The sequence below is a fragment of the Eubalaena glacialis genome, chromosome 7, assembly GCF_028564815.1.
Source record: "Eubalaena glacialis isolate mEubGla1 chromosome 7, mEubGla1.1.hap2.+ XY, whole genome shotgun sequence".
Lineage (NCBI taxonomy): Eukaryota > Metazoa > Chordata > Mammalia > Artiodactyla > Balaenidae > Eubalaena > Eubalaena glacialis.
This window is the reverse complement of record NC_083722.1, coordinates 20,483,718-20,510,368: the sequence shown is the minus strand read 5'-3', so window position 1 is coordinate 20,510,368 and position 26,651 is coordinate 20,483,718. Positions and strand designations below refer to the sequence as shown.

The following is a 26,651-nucleotide window of genomic DNA, read 5'->3' as shown; positions in this document are numbered from 1 at the left end:
ATGTCAATCACTTTGTAGAGTATTAGAAGAGAATGGTCCCAATTATTTCCACTCTCTGATTGGATGAATATTCCAGATAAAATGTGCTAGAGCCTGACAAGTTGCCTGGTTGGCCTGTTCTACTCCTAGAAAAAACTTCAAATACATACCCAAGCATTTAAATACAAGCATTCTGCTAGCATTGAAAAATACTCCTACTTCTTTCTAATTTTTATGACTGAAGCATAAGCAGGTAGATATCAAATATCAGTGATCCCTTCAAATTCTTGTGTAAATGCATGACATCTACAAACGCAGCATGATTTTTCTCTATTTTACCTGAACACACATATGATTAACTCTCATTATTCTAAAAGTTCTTAATTTGGGGACAACTGTGGGTTAAAGAAGATGTTCATAATGAAAGTGATATTACAGAATCTGGCCATTCGGAATGGTTCATCGCGGTTCAATACCATCATTCTGGTATTGCAGTGGCATTATTTTCTGGCTACAAGACAGCGAAGCCGGATACCATGTAAAGAAGGAGCAGAGTGGTTGGAAGCAGATGCATTTCCACAGATGAATTAAGTAAACCTTGGACACACCAAGCTGGATTTACGTCTGACTTCATCTGAGATCACATTTCTCTTCTAAAATTCTTGCTTTATTTCAGCTGAAGTGTAGGGCATGTTGTTTCAATAACACGCAGGATGAAGTTGAGCTAGTCCAAAACAGACAGAAAGTAAGGCAGGAAGCTGGTAGGATTAAGAATAGGAAGGTGGCTGTCTAGGATTATAGGGGGAAATAAACTAATCCTTATGGCAGGTTCAGAAACCAGAGCCTAATTTTACTCCAAAAACAGCACTGGACAGTCACACTCAGAAGTAGGAGGAAATCATCCGGAGAGTGAGGCAAGCGGCTAGTGTAGACATCCATGTGAACAGGGCCCTGCTGTGAGGAGGCTACACCTGGCATTTTCCCTAAACTTCAAACCACCCTTCAAAAGTATCAGTCTGAGCTTTTCCAAGTAGCTCCCCTTCTGTAACAGTTTTCATCTTTCTTTTTTCAGGAAGGAAATAAAATCAGGTATCAGGAACTAAAGGAGTATCATGAAACAAGTGCATTTATTTACCTAAGAGGTAAAGTCATAAGAACTAAACTTCCAGAAGGCGGCAACTGTTTCTTACGTATTCTAACACTAGCCAGAGACAACGAGGAAAAGAAAAATCTACCCCACATGAGTTCTGCCTGTAGCTAAATAACAGCAAAGAGCCATCTGTGTATGCCCTACAGGGCACCCGCTCACACACACACACACACAGAGTGCGTGTGTGTCAGACACAGACAGACAGACAAAGGAGTTGCTGTCAGAATAAGTGCCCTAACCTCCCCTGATCATGCATAAAGGTGCAGTCCCACCATGGTCCCAATCCTGCCTTCCTGCTTTATTTCTCTCCAAAGCCCTTTCCCCATCTGACAAACTAAACTTTCTTGTCTGCCCTTCCTCACCAGAAAGGTCAGCTCCGGGAGACCAGGGATTATTATTAACTGTATCCCCAATGCCTAGCACAGGGCTGGCACATGGTGGGTACCTGACAGATGTTTGCCCAATGCCTGCATGTCTCCTCCCCCATGCCCATTGGGAGGGAAGGATGTTGCTGAAGAGAAGAGGGCTTTAAGGGTCAGAGCAGCAGGGGCCTGTTCAGACCCAGGGGACAGAGACCCCCTACCTTTCCTCAAACCTGAGCACCCCTGACCTGGCCCCCACAGAGATAGGTCCTAGGGCTGTCATAAATTAAATTTAGGACTTCCCTGGTGGCGCAGTGGTTAAGAATCCTGCCAATGCAGGGGACATGGGTTCGATCCCTGGTCTGGGAAGATCCCACATGCCGCGGGAGCAACTAAGCCCACACGCCACAACTATTGAGCCTGCACTCTAGAGCCCACGAGCCACAACTACTGGGCCCGAGTGCCACAACTACTGAAGCCTGTGCACCTAGAGCCCATGCTCTGCAATAAGAGAAGCCACCGCAGTGAGAAGACCACGCGCAGCAACAAAGACCTAACACAGCCAAAAATAAATAAATAAATTTTTAAAAATACATAAATTAATTAAATTTATTTTCCAGAGAACAAAAAAAAAAAAAAAAAGAATAAGTGCCCTAAGAGGTAAACCAAAATCCTAGCAAACAGATATGTACATCCTGTCACTCACTAACAGGCGGCGCTATACAGCTGAACCAACTACATTTACATTATGTGCATTTAATTTACACAAGACTCAGAAAATAGTTCTATGTGGTAAGAACAGTGAACTCGGTGACAAGCATGCCCGCTCTCTATGCAAATCTCATGCTTAAATTGTTGACACGGAAAAAAAATCTGCAAATTATTTTAATCCAGGTAAATCAATTGGTTTATCAAAAATTCAATTCCAGTGCTCATCCTATACCATATGGCAGTTGTCTCCGGAAGAGGACATGTTTTATTGACGTAAACCACACCACACAATGCTACCTACTGCTTTAGAAAAGTATAGAAACTGCCGCAGCCTGTAAAGCACCTTTCTGTTGTTTAACCATAAACTTCTATTTTGCCGCTTCTCTTCACTTATAATAACCTCACCTTTTCATACTTAACCGGCTTTCGACTTGAAAAGGGATTTGCAATTCCATTTTTATCACGGTAGTAAAGATGCATTGTCCTAACATACCGACACTAATACCCAGCCAACTTTCAAATTGTCACATACATGAAAGAATAATCCAATATGATGAAAGCCTAGAAGAAAATCATGTTAGAAGGTTAGTGTTCTGTCACCTAAAAGGGTGTTATGAGCCACATTTAACAACAAGAATCAAAGTAGAGAAATGCAACCAACTTACATAGAAACATATAATAATAATAAAAAATCATAAACATCAAAGAAATTCCCTACGGATGTCACCCATTTCCTTTCCAACAGTGGAGGCTTTCATTCCAGGGCCTCTGGGTAAGAACAGCAACGGGCTACACAGCTAAGACTTGTGGAGCACTTGTTAAGCAGTCAGCACGAGTTAATTTAATCCTCACAAAACTGCGTGAGTATCATTATTCCCATTTTACAGAGGAGGACACTGAGGCATTGAGAAGTGCATTAATTTGCCAAGAGTCTCGCCCCCTAAAGTAACGAGATAATCTGACACCTTCCAGTTCCACCTCGAGGCTCTCTCCCCCCAGGTTCATAAATCAGTGCTACAAGACTGACTCTCCCTTAAGTGTAGCTATCATTTCATTCTAAAGTTCAAAAGCCTTCACTAGATCCCTACTGCCTATCCCAGAGGCTTTTATTCAGGCCCTCTCCAGGTGTGCCTTACCTTTGTCTCACAGTGATATCTGCAGGCTCCCAATTCTAACTGCTTTAGGCTGGCTGCTGTCCTCCTAAGGCAAGTTAAGTTACAGCTGCACCTGCCCTCGCCTCTGCCTCCAGCCTCCAACCTCTGCCATTTCCCCCACAGAACTCTCCCTGGAGCTCACCCCCAACAAAAGCCCACCTCTCAAAACAAAGAGGAAAACAGACACAAATCAAACATTATTTTCTTGACATCCCAAGTTACATGGAACTTTCCCTTCTCTGAAATCTGAGGATGTTTCACTCTCTTCATGATATTATTTGTGGAACTTTCTTACACTACCTTTAGACAATAAACTCTTAGATGGCAGGAAACATTTCACTCATCTATGTTCTCTAGTAAGCATTTTCTAAATTAGTTCTAGCTCGCCCTAATGACTTAATTTAATATTAAAAAAAAAAAATCTAGCTTGGTTTTGGAAAACAGCCAGGGTTCTTGGTATTAGAAAAGCTAAAGGCCATAACACAAAACAGCTTCCTGAAGGGAACTGCCATTACAGACATCTCTGTGAAATGGATTAAACAACACTTAGGCTACAAATATTTCCCTAGTTTCCTCCCAATATCACTGCCTTAGAGATGAGGCCTCCAGTGATAGTGACTATCACACAGCAAAGATGAGAACGTTGACAAAACAATGCTAATGGTGATTTGATTTTTTAATTTAAATTTTCTTCTTGAATCTTTACATTTTCTCTATATTTTAAAATAAACTTTCCTTATTTAATGGGGGGGGGGGACAGGGAAATGGCACTCTGTGAGGGAAGAGAGGGAGAGAGGGAGAGAGAAACATCCTAACACATACATGTAGCAGGGAGGTGAAGATTCTAGGTGTAAAAACTTAATTTTAATTAAAATTTTTCATTTTTTTTTTTCCTACCAGCATTCTCTTGACTATAGTCAAGGGGATTGGTTATATTTTATAGATATATATACTATTTTTATATATTTGATTTTATCATGGATGTTATTTCAAAATTATATTTAAAACCAGAAATTCAGGTCCTGGCAGGTTATCATTTCATTTATAATATATACAGCCAACCTTAGGTTATTCAAGAACATATTATGTTAACTGAGGCCCTGGCTGTGTTTGTCCTCCTGATTCACCCAGTTTCTGGTATCTGCTCATCAGACTTTTCCCCAATGATCAGGCTCTACCTGAGTAAGGAAGGAGGTGAGGGCTAAGGACCCAAGGGCCCCACGATGGGCTCAGGTAATACATTTGATGGGACAAATGACTCAAACAAGGCTTGAGAATTCCAAATACAGTATCATATTCTCCAACTTACTATGAGTAGGTCGTATGACATTACCGGGGACCTATTTTCTTTTGCGTGTTCTATATTATTTACGTAAAGGATCTATTTCCCTTCCTGACAGCGTTGACTACTAGGAACGTAGAAGAAAGGGTATGATTACCTCCTCCTTCCACTCTCTCTAGTCACAATAACCAACACCAATAGAATTATACATTTCCCCGGCCAACCTCATGTAATACAATCTAAGGAACTTCACGAGTAAAGGCAGAACATGCAAGTCACAAAATATTAAGAGTTTATTTTGACAAGCTAACTGTGCATGTTGGGTAAGAAAGCGAAATGAAAGTCAAGTATGTTTATTTAAATTCTCTGCCCAGTCATTTTCTAAATTATAATCTACACCGTCTTCCACGTTGGTATATTCATTTGAACCGCCTCTCCTTTCCCTACCCTTTCCTATAAATTCTCTCCATCCTTTCCAGGTAGATCTCCTCTGCACAGCCAGCCTCCACTCCCTCACCACCCACCTACACCCAATCACTTTCAGTTCAAGAGTCCATGGTTTGAGGGCAGAGCTACCATCTTGTAAGTTCTATACACTCCCAGGGCACCTCTCCCAACAATGTACTAGGCACAGAGGAAGCACAAAATGTATGTGCTCATCCAAAACCTCGGTGACTATCTACTATGTGCCAAGGGCTAGGGACTTAAGATTAAGAAAAAAATTTGGCCTTTGCTCAAGCAGCGCCCAGGCTAGAAGGAAGGTCAGGTGTGTCTTGTGATCTGTACCCCTCTTACCTTCTCAAGGATATTGCTGGTTTATTACCAATGTCTCCAGCAACAATCTCTTTCTACTACATCATTCCCCTTGTTACAGCCATATACTTCAATATCTCCCATTCTGAGTACCAAACAGAAGTTCCCTGCAATTCCTCATACCCGTCATAGCTAAACTTCTCTACGAAGTTTTCTACACATACCACATCCACATTCTCACGTCTGAGTTCATCCTACAGCCACGGCAGTCTGCCTCTCCCAATCAGAACACGTGAACTGCTCTGGTCAAGGTCGTCTGTGCCCTTCATGGTGCCAGCCCACTGGACACCTCTCTGCCCTTGGCTTAGTCAATGCCCAGTAGCATTCTGCAATCACCCACTCCTTCCTCCAGAAAATTCTCCCAGGCTCTCCTTTCCCACTGGAATCCACCAAAAAATCTGGTTTTCTACTAGAGTAACCCAGCTCCCTTTGTGGTTCTTCCTCTTTTGCTTGACCTCTAAACGTTGGGACATTTTCTCTTCTAGGTCCACATCTCTCTCCAGGTGATCTTATCAACAGTCATGAATTCAAGACCCTCTTTACACTGATGACTCTCACATTTGCTACATCTCCAGACTTGGACCTCTCCTCCAAGCATATCTAACTGCCCATCTGATTTCCCCACCTAGATGCCCCAGATTTCAAATTCTGCATGCGTACAACAAAATGGTTGGTAATTTTTCCCCCCAAAAAACTTGCCCCACCCTACTCTAGGCCCTCTTCACCTCATTGAAAAGTAGTGTCAGTCACTAAGTTATTAAACCAGAAACCTAAGAGCCATCCTTGGTTCTTCCCTTTCCTCACTGCTGTCACCTACCTACCTAATCCATCATCATGTCTTATATCCAAAATAAATCTTAATAAATCTACTGTCGCTCTCTAATAGCATTACCTTTAGCTATTAGCTTTCAAATTAGCTTTATCTCTAATAGCATTACCTTTAGCTATTAGCTTTCAAATTAGCTTAGCTTTGATAATTTCCAAATTAGCTTTCTACTTCTACTCTTTCCCCTTCGCAACCCACTCTATCTAGAAGCAAAAATAATTTCCATAAAATATATAAGGAACCATGTCTTTCCTTACTTACAATCTTACAGTGACTTCCTAGTGGAATGCTACTAAATTCCAAACTCTTTACCAGGAGTCTCTATAAAAACTGACCAGGGTCAGAATGGCCATCATCAAAAAATCTAGAAACAATAAATGCTGGAGAGGGTGTGGAGAAAAGGGAACACTCTTGCACTGTTGGTGGGAATGTAAATTGATACAGCCACTACGGAGAACAGTATGGAGGTTCCTTAAAAAACTAAAAATAGAACTACCATATGACCCAGCAATCCCAGTACTGGGCATATACCCTGAGAAAACCATAATTCAGAAAGAGTCATGTACCAAAATATTCATTGCAGCTCTGTTTACAATAGCCAGGACATGGAAGCAACCTAGGTGTCCATCATCGGATGAATGGATAAAGAAGATGTGGCACATATATACAATGGAATATTACTCAGCCATAAAAAGAAATGAAATGGAGGTGTTTGTAATGAGGTGGATGGAGTTAGAGTCTGTCATACAGAGTGAAGTAAGTCAGAAAGAGAAAAACAAATACAGTATGCTAACACATATATATGGAATCTAAGGGGAAAAAAAAAAAAAAAAAAAAAAGAGGTCATGAAGAACCTAGTGGCAAGATGGGAATAAAGACACAGACCTACTAGAGAATGGACTTGAGGATATGGGGAGGGGGAGGGGTGAGATGTGACAGGGTGAGAGAGTGTCATGGACATATATACACTACCAAATGTAAAATAGATAACTAGTGGGAAGCAGCCGCATAGCACAGGGAGATCAGCTCGGTGCTTTGTGACCACCTAGAGGGGTGGGATAGGGAGGGTGGGAGGGAGGGAAATGCAAGAGGGAAGAGATATGGCAACATATGTATATGTGTAACTGATTCACTTTGTTGTAAAGCAGAAGCTAGCACAGCATTGTAAAGCAATTATACTTCAATAAAGATGTTTAAAAAAAAAAAAAAAAAAAAAACTGACCAGGGCCTATGTTTCCAGCCTGATCTTACACAATTTCTCATTTTTCTTTTTTGGGGGGTTTGTTTCCCAGTGTAAGTAATGCAACTTCCCAATGTAAGTTCCATGTGGTCAGGGACCATATTCACTGCTGGGCCCCAACACTTAGCACTCTGCCTAGCATACAGTAGAAAGTCAATAAATACTCACTGAATGTATAAATGTATAAACAAACAATTATAACACGATGTGATATGTGGTAGTATAGGCAGTAATCACAAAGTTCTATGGAAACATAAATAAACTCTTGACTGATGACAAACTCTTCACATATTTGGGCTATGTCTTTTGGAGTGGGAGTCTGTCAGGATTAGGAGCCTATATAAAAGGCATGAAAATATAAAAGAGGCTGATGTGTTCAACAACAGGCTGGACTATGGGGCAAGACGGCAGTGGTTTTCTATGCCAGGCTACACATATTGGATTTTATCAGGAAGGATAGCCATTAAAGAGCTTAGGCAAGGAATAGAGACTATGTGAATTATGGAAAGATAATTCTGGCGACAGTATGGAAGATCAGTTCGAAGGGCAAGAACTAGAGACAGAGAAACTAGCTAGAAAGATGCTACGCTGGGCAAGTGAGAACAAAGACAAAGGACCAAAGAGCTATTAAGACAGAAGCAAAAGAGCTTGGCAACTAATCAGATGGGCAAGTAAGGAACAAGAAATCAAAGCAGCTCAGCTTTTCACTTGGGAGACTATGTAAATGAAGAAGCCACTCACTGAGATAGAATATCCAATACGGGGAGGTTTTAGGGGAAACAGTAAGAAGTTCTGTTTGGGACATACTAAGTGTGAGGTGCGTGGAGACATCCTTGTGGGGATGTCTGATAAGCAGCTGGGGGACAGAAATGAAGATCAGGGTGAGGTGGAGGGTCATGGATTTAGAAACCTCTCTAGAGGTAACTGCCTCTCTAGAAATGGAGCTGCTTATTTAAGACTTGTGGTTTAATATTTGCTGCCTAAACATTTTAACAAGAAGTTAAATGGAAGATAAAAGAGAAAAACACTTTTCGCACACAACTTTCTCCAGGAAAAAAAAATGGGAGAATCCAAACCAAAAATAAAACCGATAATTTCCCCCCGACCCCGACAAATTCCTAGAGTATTAAACAAAGTTGCCTTTTAAAGAAAATAGAGATTCTAACTATCACTCTGAGGGTCTTATAAGCCCTTGCTGAATAAGGCTGTACTTAATAATTTTCTTATTCCATCGGTGTTGATTTGGAATGAAAGGAAGGACACTGGAAGAGGAACCTCGTGTCCAAAGTCACATTACTCAAATGCAGTTTCAGGAAAACGGGTTGTATAATTACTGCTAACTCATGATTACCCCGGACAGTTCTCTGGCGGCTCTAAGGATGACGTGGAAAGCATTCCTGAGACTGTTTTGCTTCTGGGTATTTCCCCACTGCCATGCCTCACCTCATCCCACCACCCGTCCCGGCCCTCGCGTCCCCTCCACACACACGAGACCAGAGACAGCGGGCCTTTCAGACACCTCAGACCTGGGGATGGAGCCCCGGCTCCCCGCTCCACTCCACTGGGACGGGGCTGGGACCACTTAGCTCCCTCGGCAACCAGCTACCTGGATACTCGGAGCAGCACCAGGTGACGTAAGCTTCAGGAAGGAGAAAGCCCTTTATGAACAGCCAGAAAGCACGGGGCCAGCCCCTCCGCTGTGGTGTGTGAAGGGAGGGAAGGGACCAGGGAAGAGCTGTGAGAAGGACCAAGCAGGTCTCCTGAAGCCGAAGAGATTGAAGGGAAGCTCCTATCCCCCAGGAGCCACTTTCCACTCACCAAAAAGGTTTGAAAGACACGAAGGCCGGGTTTTCCTGCTGCTTTGCCTCCTAAGTTACAGGCAGCAGCAGTGGAGGGACACGTTCCATAAAGGACAACAGTCCCCTAAATTCCCCTCCTGCCCCCACCAACCAAGGCACACAGCTACCCATCTCTGTGCTCTATGTGAGGTTTCATGGCCTCCTCGGCAGGGATTTCCTGCGATCTGTGTATCATCTCCTTCCATCAGGAAGGTATTCTGAATATGCGCTATTATTTTAGGGAGGCTTTCTGACATAAGGATCTCTCTGCCTTTCCACCTCAGCCAATTTAATTCCCCCTTTCCAACAAGCTACACGTTCCCTATGTTCAAACTCTGTTACCCAAGCACAGAATCCTGGTTTAAAATGCTTGACAAAAAAATATGAGGGCATGTACAGACAAAATGTACTCATATCCTTAATGTGTATTCCAGAAAAGTGAGAGGAAAATGAAAGAGGCTAATTTTGATGTTCAGTTTTGGCTTTTTAAGTTTCCTCTTACTGAACAGAAAAAAATAAGGAAAATGAAGCACTCTCACTCATCATTAATACTCACTGCCTTCCTTTCAAAGCATGCAGCTCCTGGCATCCTGCTAATAGCTGTGAGTAAAATTCACACTAGGGTAAATCTCAGGTTACATTAAAAAGGCTTCTGTTTTAGTCTTAGGAGTAGAGGTTAAAGGACTGCCAAATCCCTTCATCACTCCAGCTCTCTAAAGAGCAGCCATATAGAAAATCTCAGACATAAACACAAAGGTTTGAGCGAGGGTTGTAACATGTAATGTTTAAGAGAAGAAGAAAGTATGAGAGAGGAACCAAGTGAAGGGGCAAGAGAAAGGCTGTTTTCATTTTGCGGGAGACCAAGTCTCTGTTCTCCTCACCCTCCCGCGGGAGAACTCACACTGGGGAGAAGCCAGGGAAGATCTTCCGCAGGCTGGTGCCGATGTGCGCCAGCACCTCGGTCACGTCCTCAGGTGATGCCATCTTCAGGGAGATGCTGCACTTCTCAGTTTCCACAACCATCTGCAACAACCAGGTTGGACACTGCTTAATAATGAGTCCAATTCCTTCCATTTTTTTATTTTAAATAATGTAAACTATATACAGCAGTCCCCCCTTAGCCCTGGGGAAACATTCTAAGACCCCCAATGGAAGCCTGAAACCTCGGATAGTACCGAACCCTATATATGCTGTTTTTTCCTATACATACATGCCTGTGATAGAGTTTAATTTATAAATTAGGCACACTAAGAGATTAACAATAATTAACTAATAATAAAATAGAACAATTATAACAATACACTATAATAAAATTTATGTGAATGTGGTCTCTCTCAAAACATCTTACTGTATAAATTTAATGCCTTTTCCATTTTTTTAATTGAAGTATTGATGTACATATTATATAAGTAACAGGTATACAAGATAGTGATTCACAATTTTTAAAGTTTACACTCTATTTATAATTATTATAAAATATTGGCTATATTCCTTCCTGTGTTGTACAATATATTCTTGTACCTTATTTTCTACCTAATAGTTGTACCTCTTAATCCCCCACTCATATATTGCCCCTTCCCCTTCCCTCTCCCCACTGGTAACCACTAGTTTGTTCTCTATATCTGTGAGTCTGTTTCTTTTTTGTTATATTTGCTAGTTTGTTGTATTTTTGAGATTGCACATATAAGTGATATCACACAGTATTTGTCTTTCTCTGTCTGATTTATTTCACTTAGCATAATGCCCTCCAAGTCCAACCATGCTGCTGCAAAAGGCAAAATTTCATTCTTTTTTATGGCTGAGTAGTATTCCTGTGTGTGTGTGTGTGTGTGTGTGTGTGTGTACACATACCACATCTTCTTTATCCATTCATCTGTTGGTGAATACTTAGGTTGCTTCCATATCTTGGCTATTGTAAATAGTGCTGCTATGAACACTGGGGTACATGTGTCTTTTCAAATTAGTGTTTTTGGGTTTTTAGGATATATACCCAGGACTGAAACTGCTGGATCATAAGGTAGTTATATTTTTAGTTTTTCTGAGAAACCTCCATACTGTTTTCCACAGGGGCTGCACCAATTTACATTCCCACCAATCATGTACACGGGATCTCTCTTTTCTCCACATCCTTGCCAGTATTTGTTATTTGTGTTCTTTTTGATGACAGCCATTCTGTCAGGTATGAGGTGTATCTCGTTGTTTTGATTTGCATTTCCCTGATGATTAACGATGTTTTGCATCTTTTCATGTGCCTTTTTGCCATCTGCATTTCCTCTTTGGAAAAATGTCTATTCAAGTCTTATGCCCAGTTTTTAATCAGGTTGTTTGTTTTTTTGATGTTGAGTTGTATGAGCTGTTTACATATGTTGGATATTAACTCCTTATCGGTCATATCATTTGCAAATATTTTCTCCCATTCAGTAGGTTGTTTTTTCACTTTGTTGATGATTTCCTTTAATACCTTTTTCATCTTAATTAAGCAGTTATCACACTCTGTGGTCATAACTTCGGCAATTTGAGGTGCAAGAGCAAAACTCACACAAATTTCTTCTTCCTGCTTCACAATTTCACAGATAGAAGATTCGTTCTTCCCATAGATCTTAGCATCCTCAGCATACAAATTTTTTTCTTTCCTTATTAAGTCAAGAATTTTCACCTTTTCTCTTAAAGGGAGCATTTTATGGCTTCTCTTTGGCACTTCCAAATTGCCAATGTCATGACTCTTGTGCTCTGGGGCCATTATTAAGTAAAATAAGGGTTACTTGAACACAAGCACTGCAATACCACAACAGTAGATTTGATAACCTAGCTGGCTACTAAATGACTAACGGGTGGGAAATGCTGGATGAAGAGATGATTCAAGTCCTGGGCGGGAAGGGGCAGAACAGCGTAAGATTTCATCACGCTACTCAGAACAGCATGAAATTTAAGATTTATGAATTGTTTATTTCTGGATTTTTCCATTTTCCAACCATAGTTGACCACAGGTAACTGAAACCACAGAAAGTGAAACTGCAGATAAGGGGGAACTTCTGTACTCACGCTGATATATACTAACACAATACCAGCTTTTTAAGAAGCACTTCCTTAAAATAATGCTCTTAACCTTAAGACTCAAAGAACTGTTTGGATAGAGGGTGGTTAGTTTGTCAGAAACGTCCAGAAACTGAAGCAAGTTTCTAAGGGCCAAACTGCAGATTCAAACAGACCACCCCGCCCCGCACCCCCCCGCCCCCGGTGATGGAAACTGAATAGCCACATTTGCAGGTGAGTTCTCCTTTTACCAAGATTTCGTCTTGACTTACAAAGTCTGTCATATCCCTAGCATCTAGTGTAAGTAAGAATACCACCTTCAGTGAGCACCGGAGGATACCCCAATAGTCACTTTTTTAAAAACAAGACACATCATGAGATATTTAAATAAAATGGTAAAACCTTTTGCCTGATAACAAAAGAAAAATCAAGTGCAAGACAGGATACTTGGAAAGGATTATACAAAGGAAACAAAGTAATAAAGTTTATGCTAGGCAGAGACTCATTCCTATAATTAACTGCTGGAGATGTCCAAAAATGCTGAACTGAGGTCACATAGCTAGTCCTACAAATAAGTATAAAACAACCTGATAAAAAGGGCAGGTCACAAAAGGGAAGACAGGTTGATTATAAACACGTTCCAAATAAAAAGAACTGACTTCAATCACTCTTTTAAAAAAAAACGCTATTTATTATCTTGGATCTCAAAAATATTCATGTACAATTCAATCCTTTTGATGATCACTGCATCAAAATATCCTTATACACTTACCTCCTGTTGTTACTTAATTTGTACAAAAATATGATGGGGAAACACACCCTTAATGTGCGACTAGCCAACTGGATTGACAAAGAAGCCTTTAGATTTGCTTTAGGTTGTCCTACGATTAGCTGAACTTTAAAAAAATAATCTGTCTTTCAAAGTGTTTATGTTAAAAGAAAAAGCAATCCAATTTATTTGTCAAAATGATGAGATCAAAGAAAAAGACTTCAGTGATTTGAGTCCTTAAAATGTTACTTCTTCGTAAGTACCCCTAGAGGCATCTGTTAACAGGTATTTAATACATACCACCTTTGTACCAGTTAGTTGGCTCCCTATATAAAAAACATTTTTTAATCCTAATTCTCAGCACATTCATTCCTCAAGGAATTAATGGCACTGCCTTTGAAATTCTCTAGACAAAGATTGCCCCGGTCTTGTAGAAGCTGGTCCAAGAGATACTTCCCCCCAAAAAGGCAGCAAGCATTATTGTACTTGGAGGTATTTACTGATATGACACTTCAGTGATGTGTCTTAAGTAAGACTAAAACTGCTTTATGCAATTAGGCTCAGATATTTTATATGCACCTATCTGGGCGAATGTATGTTTTAAAAAGCCAGATACTTTGGGATGCAGCCACCTTATCTATGTTCCACACCCCACCCCCTACCTTCCCACCACAGGTAATTATATTTTTCACTATAAGGTACTTCCTCTTTCTTCACATCTAGTGCATCTATTCAGTTCACAGTTTGGGTACGAGTAATTAGTAATTAGCTTATTCTAATTCCACTTAATCTTAACACCTAATCATCCTTAATTGCACAGGATTGAATAGAATGACAGGGAAGAAGAAAAGGTGGCAGGTGGGAAGAAATGAGGCCTTTAAATTCAACTTCACATAAAAGCATTCATCCAGCCCTGCATAATATGTCACCACCTTTGCATAATGTGTCACCACCTTTGCATAATGTAAAGAATTACAACAAAGTGATAGAGGTGAGACTAACACAGTAAATCATTTCATCAGGAAAAAGAACTCCCTCTCAAATATCTCTTTCCCTCCTATTTCAGCTGGGGAAAAATAGAATGTTTGAAACAATTTTTGCTTAGACACCTAGCAGAACATAATTCATGACCACCAATACACATTTAAAATAATAGCGATATAAGCCCTAGTATCCTATTTAAGACTCAAGTTTCCAAACCCACTCTGCCTCTTGTTTTAAGGTAGAACCACCCGACTAACCTTTAAGAAAAGCATTTTATCTTTTTTTTTTTTTTTTGGCTGCATTGGGTCTTCGTTGCTGCGCACCGGCTTTCTCTAGTTATGGCAAGCGGGGCCTACTCTTTGTTGCGGTGCGTGGGCTTCTAATTGCGGTGGCTTCTCTTGTTGCAGAGCATGGGCTCTAGGCCCGCGGGCTTCAGTAGCTGCAGCACGCAGGCTCAGTAGTTGCAGCATGTGGGCCCTAGAGCACGGGGGCTTCAGTAGTTGAGGTGCGTGGGCTCAGTAGTTGTGGCTCACGGGCTCTAGAGCGCAGGCTCGGTAGTTGTGGCGCACGGGCTTAGCTGCTCCATGGGATGTGGGATCTTCCCGGACCAGGGATCAAACCACTATCCCCTGCATTGGCAGGCGGATTCTTAACAACTGCGCCACCAGGGAAGTCCAAGAAAAGCACTTTTTACTAACCCCCAGCCAACAGATCTGTAAAGTGTTTTTCTTTCTTCTAACAAAAACAGCCAGGGGTGGTTTACCAAAATCATTCTATGACGTAGCAAATAATTAACCTATAATTTTAAAAAAAATTTTTAGCAGGTACTTCAGTTGTACAAAAAAAGGTCCAAAAATTCTGTAACTATAAAACTATACAACTGTTGGTCTCTATTTATTGACTGTGACAGCAAGAGAACTTGAACACCAGAAAGTGTGATGGCAAGGAGACTTGTAAAGTAAGATGAAGGTCTCCCCCATTTTCACAAGAAAGAGGAAAAGAGCAATAGTAAAATCACACTTCACAAACTCAATAACACATTCACTCACTCTCACTCATATACCATGAAATGTGTATACCCCCTGGCATTTTATTGGAATTTACAAACGTAATTAAATAATGATAAAAATAGCAATGACAGAGAAGTTAATAAACCCCAGAGAACATTAGAAAAAAATGTTCTAATCAAAGCTAGACTGCAAGTGCCACGGGCAGACACCATCATCCTTATGATTTCACATCAGAAAAAATCAAAACCAGAGACATCAAGGGTCCTGAGGTTACACAGGTTATTCATTCTCAACCTTTGGGACACAACAGAATCAAATGCCCACCCCAGACATATCGAAGCCTAACTGTCATGAGTGTGTGTGTGTGTGTGTGTGTGTGTGTGTGTGTGTGTGTGACAGAGAGAAAGTGTGTGTGTGTGGCAGGGGGGTGGGGTGGGGCTGCTGGATGTATCAGCATCTTTTTGATTTTTTTATTCAATTTTTAAAGGTTACACTCCATTTATAGTTATTAGAAAATATTGGCTATATTTCCCATGTAGCACAATACATCCCTGTAGCCTGTCTTACACCCAATAGCTGAGGTATCAGTATTTTTAAAAAGCACCATAGGCAATTTTGAAACATCAAATTTTGAATACCACTAAGTGACTCGTATTCCAAGTGTCTGGATTGCTAGCTCCTCTGTGAAGTAGTACCACTGTTTCACTATATAGTAATTTCATTTCCAAGGTCCATACCATGGGACAAAGTCAAACTGAGGTCCTGTTGTAGAGCTATTTTTGTGGTACTTACAACCACAGAACAGCTCCATGGGACTGAGGTGGATTGCTTTACACCCAGTTCCTCTGAATGCTGGACATATTGAAGGGACAGGACCACAAGTGTGGTAAGAGCAGTTCCAGCAGCCACATGGGAAAATTAGTCTTGCTATATCAACATCCTTTCTCATAATTAATACCACAGTCTAATCATATTCTGAATATAACCTTGGCACTGGCATTTCAATAGCACCCTTCTACCCCCATCCCAACCCAGAAATCATAAACATAAACATTCCTGAATTAAGACCACCAAGAAGGCCCTGGTTATGTCATCATTCATGAGTTATCACTCACTCCTGCATATGTTTGCCCATTTGGGCAAATATATGGTGCTGTAATTTTTCTTCCAAACTCCAGTTCTTGGAGAATGATAAACATAGGATAAAACATTGCTCTAAGATGAACTATGGAAAAGTTCCAAGGATTTGTATGTAATCTCAATCAACACAAAGTGATGATTTTGACAATTTCTTTTACGAATGCTATCAACAAACTACACACACACACTCACACACACACACATTTTCTTTAGAGTTTTAAAAACCAAAAAAACGTAAGTAGAAGGAAGGAAATAAAAAGATCAGAGTAAGAATCAATGAAATAGAAAATAATCAATGAAATCAATAGAGAAAAATTAATGCAACCGAAAAGCAAGTTCTTTGAGAAGATGAAAAGAATTGATAAACCTCTAGCCAGACTGATACAGAAAACAGAGAAGAACCAAATTATCAATATCAGGAATGATATTCTACAGATATTTAAAGGATAACAACTGGATACTATGAACAACTTTATACCAATAAATCTGACAACTGAGATGAAATGTATAAATTTCTTGGGAGACACAAACTACCAAAGCTCACTCAAGAAAAAAACATATGAATGTATCTATATCTATTAAAGAAACTGAATTTGTAGTTAAAAACCTTCCCTAAGAGAGAACTCCAGGCCCAGATGACTTCACTGGAAATTCAACCAAACATTTAAAGAAGAATTAACACCAAGACTACATAAAATTTTCTAAAAAAATTGAAGAGGGGGGACTAATTCCCAAGTCATTCCATGACCCCATGATTGCTCTAATACAGAAAGCAGATTAAAACATTTTAAAAGACAGAGAGAGAGAATTACAGCCAATAACTCTCATTAACATAGTTGCAAAGTTCCTTCACGAAATTTTAACAAATGAAATCCAATATATAAAATGAATAATACATCATAACCAAGTGGGGTTAATCTCAGGAAGGAAAGGTTGATTTAATATTTGAAAAATCAATAAAATTTACCATATTAACAAAAGAAAAAAGAAAAGCACACAATAATCGTATACAACAATAATTCCTAATAACAAACTTTCAGCAAACTAGGAATAAAAGAGAACTTCCTCGACCAGATAAAGGGCATCTATGAAAACCAACAGCTAAAATCACACTTAATGGAAAAAGAATGATGCTTTCTCTCAAAGATAGAAATAAATCGAGAGTATCTGTTCTCACCACTCTATTCAGCACTGTACTGGAGGTATTAGCCAGTGCAGTTGTCAGGGTTGCAGATTTGATTTTTACCCTACTTAGAAGTCAGTAAGTTAGTCTGTTGCTGTTTCATGAATGCTGGCAAGAGACAAGAGACTCCTGCGTCAGAGACAAAGGACTTTATCATTCATGGCACAGCAAGGGCGTTAGCATCATGTTTGCTTAGATTCCTCCTTTCCCCAAAAGTCCCACAGGGTGACACGGAGGGCTCAGAGAGATGCCTGCACACACAGTGGGTTGCTTACGGAAAAGGAACTGTTGAGCTTAGGTAATCTGATTTTCATAATAAGTGGTAAGCAAGCCTGCTCTTTGTTCAGAAGGGGAACATCCCATCATCCCACAAGGCCGCTCAATGCAAACATAACCCTGAGAAGTAACCTGGGTAAAGAGCAGTCACAGCACTGAATTCTGGGCATACTCAGCAAGACATGTAGGAGTGTGCAAGACCCGTGAGGAATGTCTCCCAACAGCAATAAGGCAAGAAAAAGAAATAAAAGGCATCAATATTGAAAAAGGAAGAAGTAAAACAATCTTTAGTCACAAACAACACAATCATCTATGTAAATCTATTAAAAAAATAAGCTGCTGGAACTAACAGGTGAGTATAGTGAGGTGGCAGGATACTAGATTAATATGCAAAAATCCATTGTTTTTGTATCTATCAGCAAGAAACTACTGGAAATTGAAACTTAAAACAATACCATTTATAATAGCATCAAAAAAAACATGAAATACTTAGAAATAAATCTGACTAAAGATATATAAGACCTGTACACTGAAAGCTACAACAAAATACTACCGAGATAAATTTTAAAAGACCTACATACATGGAGGAATATAGTTTTCTTGGATAAGGGATTCCATTTTTTTAAGATGTCAATTCTTGTAAAGCAATTATACTCCAATAAAGATGTTATTAAAAAAAGATGTCAATTCGCCCCAAACTGATTTATAGATTTAATATAATCCCAATGAAAATCTCAGCAGGCCTTTTTGTAGAAACTGAGCTGAGTCTAAAATTCATATGGAATTGCAAAGAACCTAGAATCACTAAAACAACTTTGAAAAAGAACAAAGTTAGAGGACTAACACAATCTGATTTCAAGTCTTACTATAACAGCTACAGTAATCAAGACAGTGTGAGAGCAGCATACGGATAGACAAATAGACCAAAGGGACAGGATTAAAGGGACCAGAGTCCAGAAAGAGACCAACATTTATGTGAACAACTGATCTTCAACAAAAGTGAAAGCCAGTTCAGTGGGGAAATGACAGTCTTTCAAACAAATGGTACTTGAACAAGTAAAAATACTATACATAATGGGAAAAAAAAAAAAAACTGATCCACATATTGCTTTATATACAAAAATTACCTCAAAATGGATCATAGACCTAAATGTATAACTTAGAGCTATAAAGCTCCTAGAAGACATAGAACATAGAACATCTGTGACCTTAGGTTAATCAAGGATTTATTCAATATGATACCAGCATGATCCATAAAAGAAAATACTGATAAATTGAACTTCATCAAAATTTAAAACTTCCACTCTTTGAAAAGCACTGTAGAGAAAATGAAAAAAGAAGCCACAGACTGAGAGAACATATGTACAAATCACATATATGATAAAGGGTTTGTATTCAGAATATATAAAGAACTCTTAAAACAATAACTCAATTTTTTAAATGGCAAAAGATTTGAACTGACACTTGAACAAAAAAGATATATGACAGCAGATAAGCAGATAAAAAGATGCTCAATATCTTTAGTCATTAGGGAAATGCAAATTAAAACTACAAATGAGAAAGCACTAAAAATTTATTAAAATGGCTAAAAATTAAAACACTGACCATACCAGTGTTGGGAGGATGTGGAGGAACTGCAACTCTTACGCATTGTTGGTGGCAACGTAAAGTGGTACAACCACTTCGGAAAACAATTTAGCTGCTTCTTACAAAGTTTACATACATAGTTACACTATATACATACATACATTTACATACATATAATTCAGCCACTCCACTCCTAGATATTTACCCACAGGAAATAAAAGCCAATGTCCAATCAAAGATTTGTAAATAAATGTTCATTGCACCTTTGCTTGTTGGCCAAAAACTGGAAACAACACAAACGTCCATCAGTGGGTGATGGATAAACAAACTGTGATACAGTCATACAATGGAACACTACTCAACAATAAAAAGGAATGAGCTATTGAGACATGCAACAAAATTAATCAGTCTCAAAATAATTACACTGGCTAAAAGAAGGCAGACAATCAAGAGTACACACACTGTATGATTCCATTCATATGAATTTTTAGAAAATGCAAACTAATCTATAGTGGCTGAGAGTAGATGCCTGTAAATGATTACTAATGAGGAGGGGCAAGAAGGAACGTTTACTAAGAAGCCTGAGAAAACCCTGAGGTGATGAATATGTTCAGCATCTTGACTGTGGTAATGGTTTCATGGGTCTACATGTCAAAACTTATCAAACTGTACACTTCAGTTGGCTGCCTGTTACTGATAGTTCAATAAAGCTGTTGTTAAAAATCTACATTTTATTAATACCAAAAGATTCACTTAACACTCTATTCCCAGAAAGATCTTACAGAGTACTGTAGAATAGCTATGAAATTTTAGTGCTGTAACTTGTACAACATCTCTAAGGAACAGTACTCTCATGTTTACATGGCCAGGTAACGTAAGAGCTAATTAGTTCTTTTCAAATTGAGTTATGGAGAACGTGTTTCCCTTATCACAAATTCCCGACACCCTCCCACCTAGCCCCTGTTCAGTCTCTCAGGCAGAAACTTCCATTTTCCCTTATCTTGTTTTTCCACATTATCTCAAGAAACTTTCAACAGTGAATCAAATAGAAGGTATGAGCTGGTTTCAGAAACTCAAGAAAGGTTCTGACCTTGCAGTAATGACAAACAGGTTACTCACACCCACCTGAGTTGGCTTGCTGCACAGGACACCGTGAATCTCCAGGTAGCTGAAGGTTACCTCGAGCTGCAATTGAGGGAGGAGGGGGAAATAAAGACCTGTAATGAGGGTTTTAAAACCTATAATTCAAAGTAAAAATGCTACAATTAGAAACAGTCTAGTGCAAACAAAACATTGGGCATCTTCTGAAGGTAGGCTGGTTTAATATCTCCATATATTCAATACGACATGACCTTGATCTATCATATTTCAGGAAAAGCATTATTCATTTTCCCAAAGGGCTGAAAGGAAACTCCAAGTCCGACTTTTTAAATTTCATCCAAGGACAACCCCAATGGAAAGTTTCTGTACTTCTACTCCAGTATTTATTTACTGAGAAATGAATATATGAAGGGAGCCATCTAAATAGACTTTTTTTTCTCTTATTTCAAGATGTTGCTTCAGCAAATCAGATCAGGATAGAGACAATGTTTGTCTTCCCTTCTCTCTAAACCCTGACCTCTTTGGGTTACCCTCTGACCACTTACTGGAGTCATCATTCCTTCCACTGTCTTTCATTAAAGTTCATATTTTGAATGGATTTAAAAGAATATAATATTTAGGAATTTTAATCTGTGTTTCAATGAAACACACATAGTTGAATAAAAGTCTTCTCTCTCTCTCTGTGCATATACATAAATGATGATTTATTTCCTTTCCATTTTAATAACAAGTGCCCCTTCCTCGCTTCTCCTGTAATCAGCATTTCTTTTTCTTCAAAATACCTCTAGTCTCACACTCTTTGCCTATTTTTCCTGGAAAATAGCCACTAATCTTTCTCCCAGTTTTTCAGTCTCTCATCTCAGTACAAACAGTCACAGGGCCTGGTACTAAAGACAATGAAGAACTGAGTTGGATCAGTTTATTTTACCCTCTCGCCTCAAAACTAGAAATGTGGGGACTTCCCTGGTGGCACAGTGGTTAAGAATCCGCCTGCCAATGCAAGGGACACGGGTTCGAGCCCTGGTCTGGGAAGATCCCACATGCCACGGAGCAACTAAGCCCGTGCGCTGCAACTACTGAGCCTGTGCTCTAGAGCCCACAAGCCACAACTACTAAACCCACGTGCCACAACTACTGAAGCCCACGCGCCTAGAGCCCGTGCTCCGCAACAAGAGAAGCCACCGCAATGAGAAGCCCGCTCGCCGCAACTAGAGAAAGCCCATGCACAGCAACGAAGGCCCAACGCAGCCAAAAATAAATAAATAAAATAAATAAAATTATTTTAAAAAAAAAAAACTAGCAGTGTAATGGAAAAAGAACCCATTCAGAACCAAACCCATAGGACCCTTAGTTCTGCCTGCTGGTGCTATGTTGTACCTTTACACATTTGGTCGGATAAATTTTAGAACAGAGAACCCCTGAATCCGCAGTATGGTGATGAGGGCTGGAGGTAGAAAGATAATTCATTCTTTCGTCATTCACACAGCCAACCAGCAGAATTTATGGAAGGCCTACTGTGTGCCAGGACTGGAAAGAGGAATGAGACATTCATCTTGTCCTCCCATGGTTACATGCAGCATCGGGGGCACATTTTAAACCTTCCATTAGAGTGGACGTCTTCTTACTTATCATTATCAAGATCTATACTTGGTGGATTTTGAAAAGTCATTTCAAGCGGGGAATCATTTTCTAAAAACAGTACCTCTCTACCTTCATTTATTTCAAATTAAAACTTATAAACATATTTTCATCTGCTAGCCTTGGACATAGTGCCAAATTTTCTTCTTTGAGTCAAGTCCCATTGTCTGGCCCTCCAGTGGCATTTCCTCTGTGGACCACACCCGTAAATGCAGGGCACACAACTTCCAACTGAAGCTCTTTAAAATGGAGTGAGAGCTTGAAGACACTGGGAAAGCAATGTGAGGGCATAAGTTCTCTAGATTATTATGTTCTCCAACCCCCCAGCCTTTAACAGTGGTCCGGTCCTTAACAAGACAGTAATTTTTTAAAGTGAATTATTTTACCAACATTCAATATTTCACAGACACTCTCTCCTTTTGCAGCCAATTTCATTGATATGTAAAATATCTTTTTAAAAATTTACTATTGTAATCATAACTGCTATGAATAGGTTTGGAAGCAAACCACTGACCCTTGGTGGGCATCTCATACAACTGGTGGGAACAGGTGTAAACAGCTACACTCTCTTATAACCTAGCGGCTATGAAGATGCAGCTGGCATCAGTCAGTATATCAGTATATCATGGGCAGCTTTGGTCAGTTTGGCTGGGGGAGGTTAGTTGGAGGTCAGTTAAGATGCTTCTGCTGTATCTCAGTGCTGTCCCTGGAATCAGCAAAGTGCCAGGGAACCAGGAAAGCACTGAGACATTCCAGCTAGGCCCTGAAGAATGACTTCAAGTGTGTCAAACAAAGAAGGAGTGAAAAGGGAAATCCAGGCAGAAGAAAAAGACTTTGCAAAGGCATAGAGGCATTCAAAGAACATGGGCAAGACAGAAACGAGAAGTAGACCCTGCAGTTTCAGGGATGAGTAAGGGGGGACAGGCTGAGTATGCGATTCATCGGAGCCCTGGTTCTTATCAATGGTGAGGAGGGGAGTCATGGAGACACACTGACCGACCTCACAGCAAGGTTCAAGCCATTCTCTCTAATCTCACCCATGGCTCTTTTTAACAGGCCTTTGCTCTCAGCTCCCACCACTGGCCCTCCTGACTCCAGCCCACCCGGAAGACAGTTTAAAGAATGTCACTGGGCAGGAGAGGGCAGGGGGACTAGTTAGGAAGCTGAGACACAGGCAGGCTGCAGGAAGACCTGAGGACATCTTTAAGAGAGAACCACAGATACAAGTGATCAGTTAGATAAGAGGAAGGAATCATCCAAGGCCCACCTCTACCCTCAGCAAGACAGTCCCCACCCAACAGGCAACAGAGCGAATCTAAATGTGATTATGTGATGCTCCTTCGGGAACTCCCACTGTTCCACACGCAGCAACCCATGTCACGATTGCCCATCTTTCTGACCCATTTCCCTCCCTCCACAGCCTCCTACTCAGTCCTGGGCCCACATCTCAGCTCCCCCAAACACACTGTGCTCTTGCAAACTGCTAAACCTCTGACCAGTGGGAGACCCCTTTACCTGCCTGGTTGACGCAGGCTGATCCTCCAGCCCAGCTTCTCTGTAGACCCTTCCCTGATTTGACAATCACCCCCCCATCCCCCCTTCTGGAGGGAATGGCAAAGTTCTATTTCTTCATCTGCGTGTGACTGCTTTGCAATTAATCACAGTGATATACATTTCTATTTTGTGCATTTGACTGCATATGTGGTACACTTAACAATAAAAGGACAAAAGAAGAAAATGTGTAATTAATCAGCCCCCAAAGAAAAGAGAAGAAACCTATGTGAAAATCGGGGCTGTTGTACACTACTGTTCTGAATATAATTATTTCCCCAGAAAAATGTCATTGACACCGGTTCTGCTTCTTAGCCAAGGTGCACTGTGACACATGAAAACCAGCCTTCTGCAGGCAGGTCACTTTGGAAGAAGATCTGCCTTTATTTGTGATGCTGACAATATCAGAAATCAGAACCAATGTCCAAACTACCCTAGCCAGGCCGACGTGAGATGTTATAGACATCTTGGGATGAAGCTGGGCCTTCCCTCAGGGGCAGAGCAAGGAGGGGGCAACAGAAGGGAGGCAGATGACTTCCCAAGAGGTAATACACCTTCCGCTGTGTCAAACCATTTTTAATTAGGGTAAACATATCTTTCAGGAGCCTTCTACTCAATCGGCTGCTTGACTATTTTCTCAAGCCCATAAAATTTCCTTCCGCAATTAATTTTTCACCAGTGGGATAAAGGTTAACACTTCCTTACATCCTGCCTTCAGGTACTTTAGCATATAGGTAATTTAGTCCAACATCATTTATATAATGACTGATTTCACTTATAACACATTATAAACATAAAGACTCACTTTATATTATCAAAAGCGGTGGGATAATATAAAGTCTCACTCCTCTATGAGGAGAAACTTTATAAAATCTAGCATTTGTATGATCAGAAAGAAAAAAGGCAGCATGGCCTTTGACTAGCAAACAGTGGGTTGGTACCTTCTCAAAGTTCAACAAAAATCATGCAAATCATTAGTTTGTCAGTCCTACCAGGTCCACTGCATTACAGCACCGTGTCCAGCACATAAGTAGGTATTCACAAGACAGTGGCTAAATGTTGAATTTTAAGAAGCAAGAAAGGACTGAGAAAATGAGCAAATAACACTGCAGCGCAAACATAGGAGCAAGGCTGAAAGCGTCTCCCAAACCTTCCCCATTTTCCTGGGTTTGTGGGCAGGTGAGTTCATATCCTATAAAATCAGTCAACACCTTTTTGTTACCATAAAGAAAATAAAAGAAGCAATTATGATGCCTAATTCATGAGCTATCAGTTCAAATGTTAATTTGCACCCTATAACGAAGGACATCTTATGGAAAATGTCAGATCTTTTAAAGAACCAAGTGGCACCGTGTTATTTTTTATAGGCAACACCAGAGTCTGCCCACGAAAGAGGGCTAGGTGGCTACGTTCCCGGTAATGCACTCTGTAGAGTTATGAAGGTTATTTCCCACGTGTCAAAGCCTTAGAAAAATGGGCCATTACTGGACCCAAAGAAATAAGAACTAGACTTGAAGAAAGTGTAAACCCTGCCCCAGTTAAGAGAGAAAAATAACTGAAATCCACAAGCCTCGGGGATATGGAGCATGAAATGCTTCGCCACTTTTCTTGGGATGCCTTTAACACAGAGCGGGAACAAAGGAGGAAACGTTTAGGTGCTTTCTGGGGAGAAGGAAGGAAAATATGTGCAAAGAGAACTCTGGACACATTGGCCTAAATCATAAGTCTACGCAATTGAGAAGCAAGTGCATTTTGTGAGGTGGGTGGGTGGGTGGGTGTGTGTGTGTGTGTGTTGGAAGGAGGAAACTCATCAACACTTACCTTGGTGGGGACTCGTGCTGTGACAAGGAAGGCTCGGCATGATGTAAGCACCTGTAAGACAGAAGCAGCCACGTCAGTATAAGTACCGAAAAGTGAGCTGGTGGGCTTTGGTGTGACCCGCAGGCCTTTAATGATACTGAAGCCTCGAGAGGCTTGGTTCCTGACATGTAAAAAGAAGAAGTGACCTGGGACAGCTTGTTGGCCTTGTAGGATTATTAGCTGTACTCACTGTACGAAGGGCCGTATCGAACAAATCACCTGCAAAATCTCAAGACAAGCAAACAGTCAGCAGCCCAAAGGAGCCACCGATTACTCCAGTTGAATAAGCAAGACAGGTGTCTGAGATATTAAAATACAGATATCTTATCCATAGCAGGAGCCTCACTATATCAACAGCAAACTTAATGAAGAAGCCAAGTACTCATTCACACTTTCCAAATTACAACCGCCACCCACGTTTGCCCTCTTGCCTCCTGTTCTCTGTCTGATAACAGATCTCTCTAACTGATAACATTTACATAACGCACAGGCAGCAAAACAGGCTATTCTCCCAAGAAGTCAACCCCGACTTTGCTTCTCAGCTATGCCTCTCTCAGTCCTAGAGAGAACATTTATCAATTCCAGTTCTCAACTAAGAACATACAGATAGCCCATGGGGGTCCCATATGCCTATAGGCACCTCTTGCCCAGCAGGGGCCCTTGTGAATACAAAGGGGCTGGAACTAGTCTGAACTCCTAGTTCACACCTGGAGCAGAGATCCCAGTCTACCAACCTTAACGTCTAAACGGGCCACTCTGCAACCCGGAGGTTCGGGCAGGCCTCGGGGGCCTTTGCAATAAAGAAAGCGGACTCCAACACTTCTCAAGTTCTGATGGGAGACCTGTCTTTGATTTTCCAAACAACTTGCTTGTCACTAAGTTGATATTTAGCGAATGATACGTATGTGCTAGTCTAAGAATGCTAGGTTTGAACAAAACTTGAGAAATCATAAGTCAAGGACACTGAGGCCCAAGTTGCTACAGGATTTATCCAGATTCAAGCCAGGGCCCACCCTGTTCATTCACACACAGAAGGTGAGTCCATGGGTGTGCCTGTAGCCTGCTCTGTGCCTCCTTTAGGCTCCCAACTCTAAACAGAAACGGTATATCTTCTAGATAACTCTTCTTTGAATAATCAGAGTTCACCGTTATTGGGAATAACTC

At 40.5% G+C, this 26,651-nt stretch overlaps 1 protein-coding gene across 3 annotated transcripts in view; it reads right to left on the bottom strand.

The window, feature by feature from the left end:
* The window catches only part of CARMIL1 (capping protein regulator and myosin 1 linker 1), a 325,537-nt gene that overhangs the window by 179,285 nt on the left and 119,601 nt on the right, over positions 1–26,651 (bottom strand). For all 3 annotated transcript variants that reach the window (XM_061195770.1, XM_061195771.1, XM_061195772.1), the window contains exons 3-5: positions 25,449–25,499; positions 20,463–20,522; positions 10,257–10,378 (exon numbers count right to left, since the gene is read on the bottom strand). In XM_061195770.1, coding sequence (XP_061051753.1) covers positions 10,257–10,378; positions 20,463–20,522; positions 25,449–25,499 — 233 coding nt within the window. The remainder of the gene's footprint in view (positions 1–10,256; positions 10,379–20,462; positions 20,523–25,448; positions 25,500–26,651) is intronic.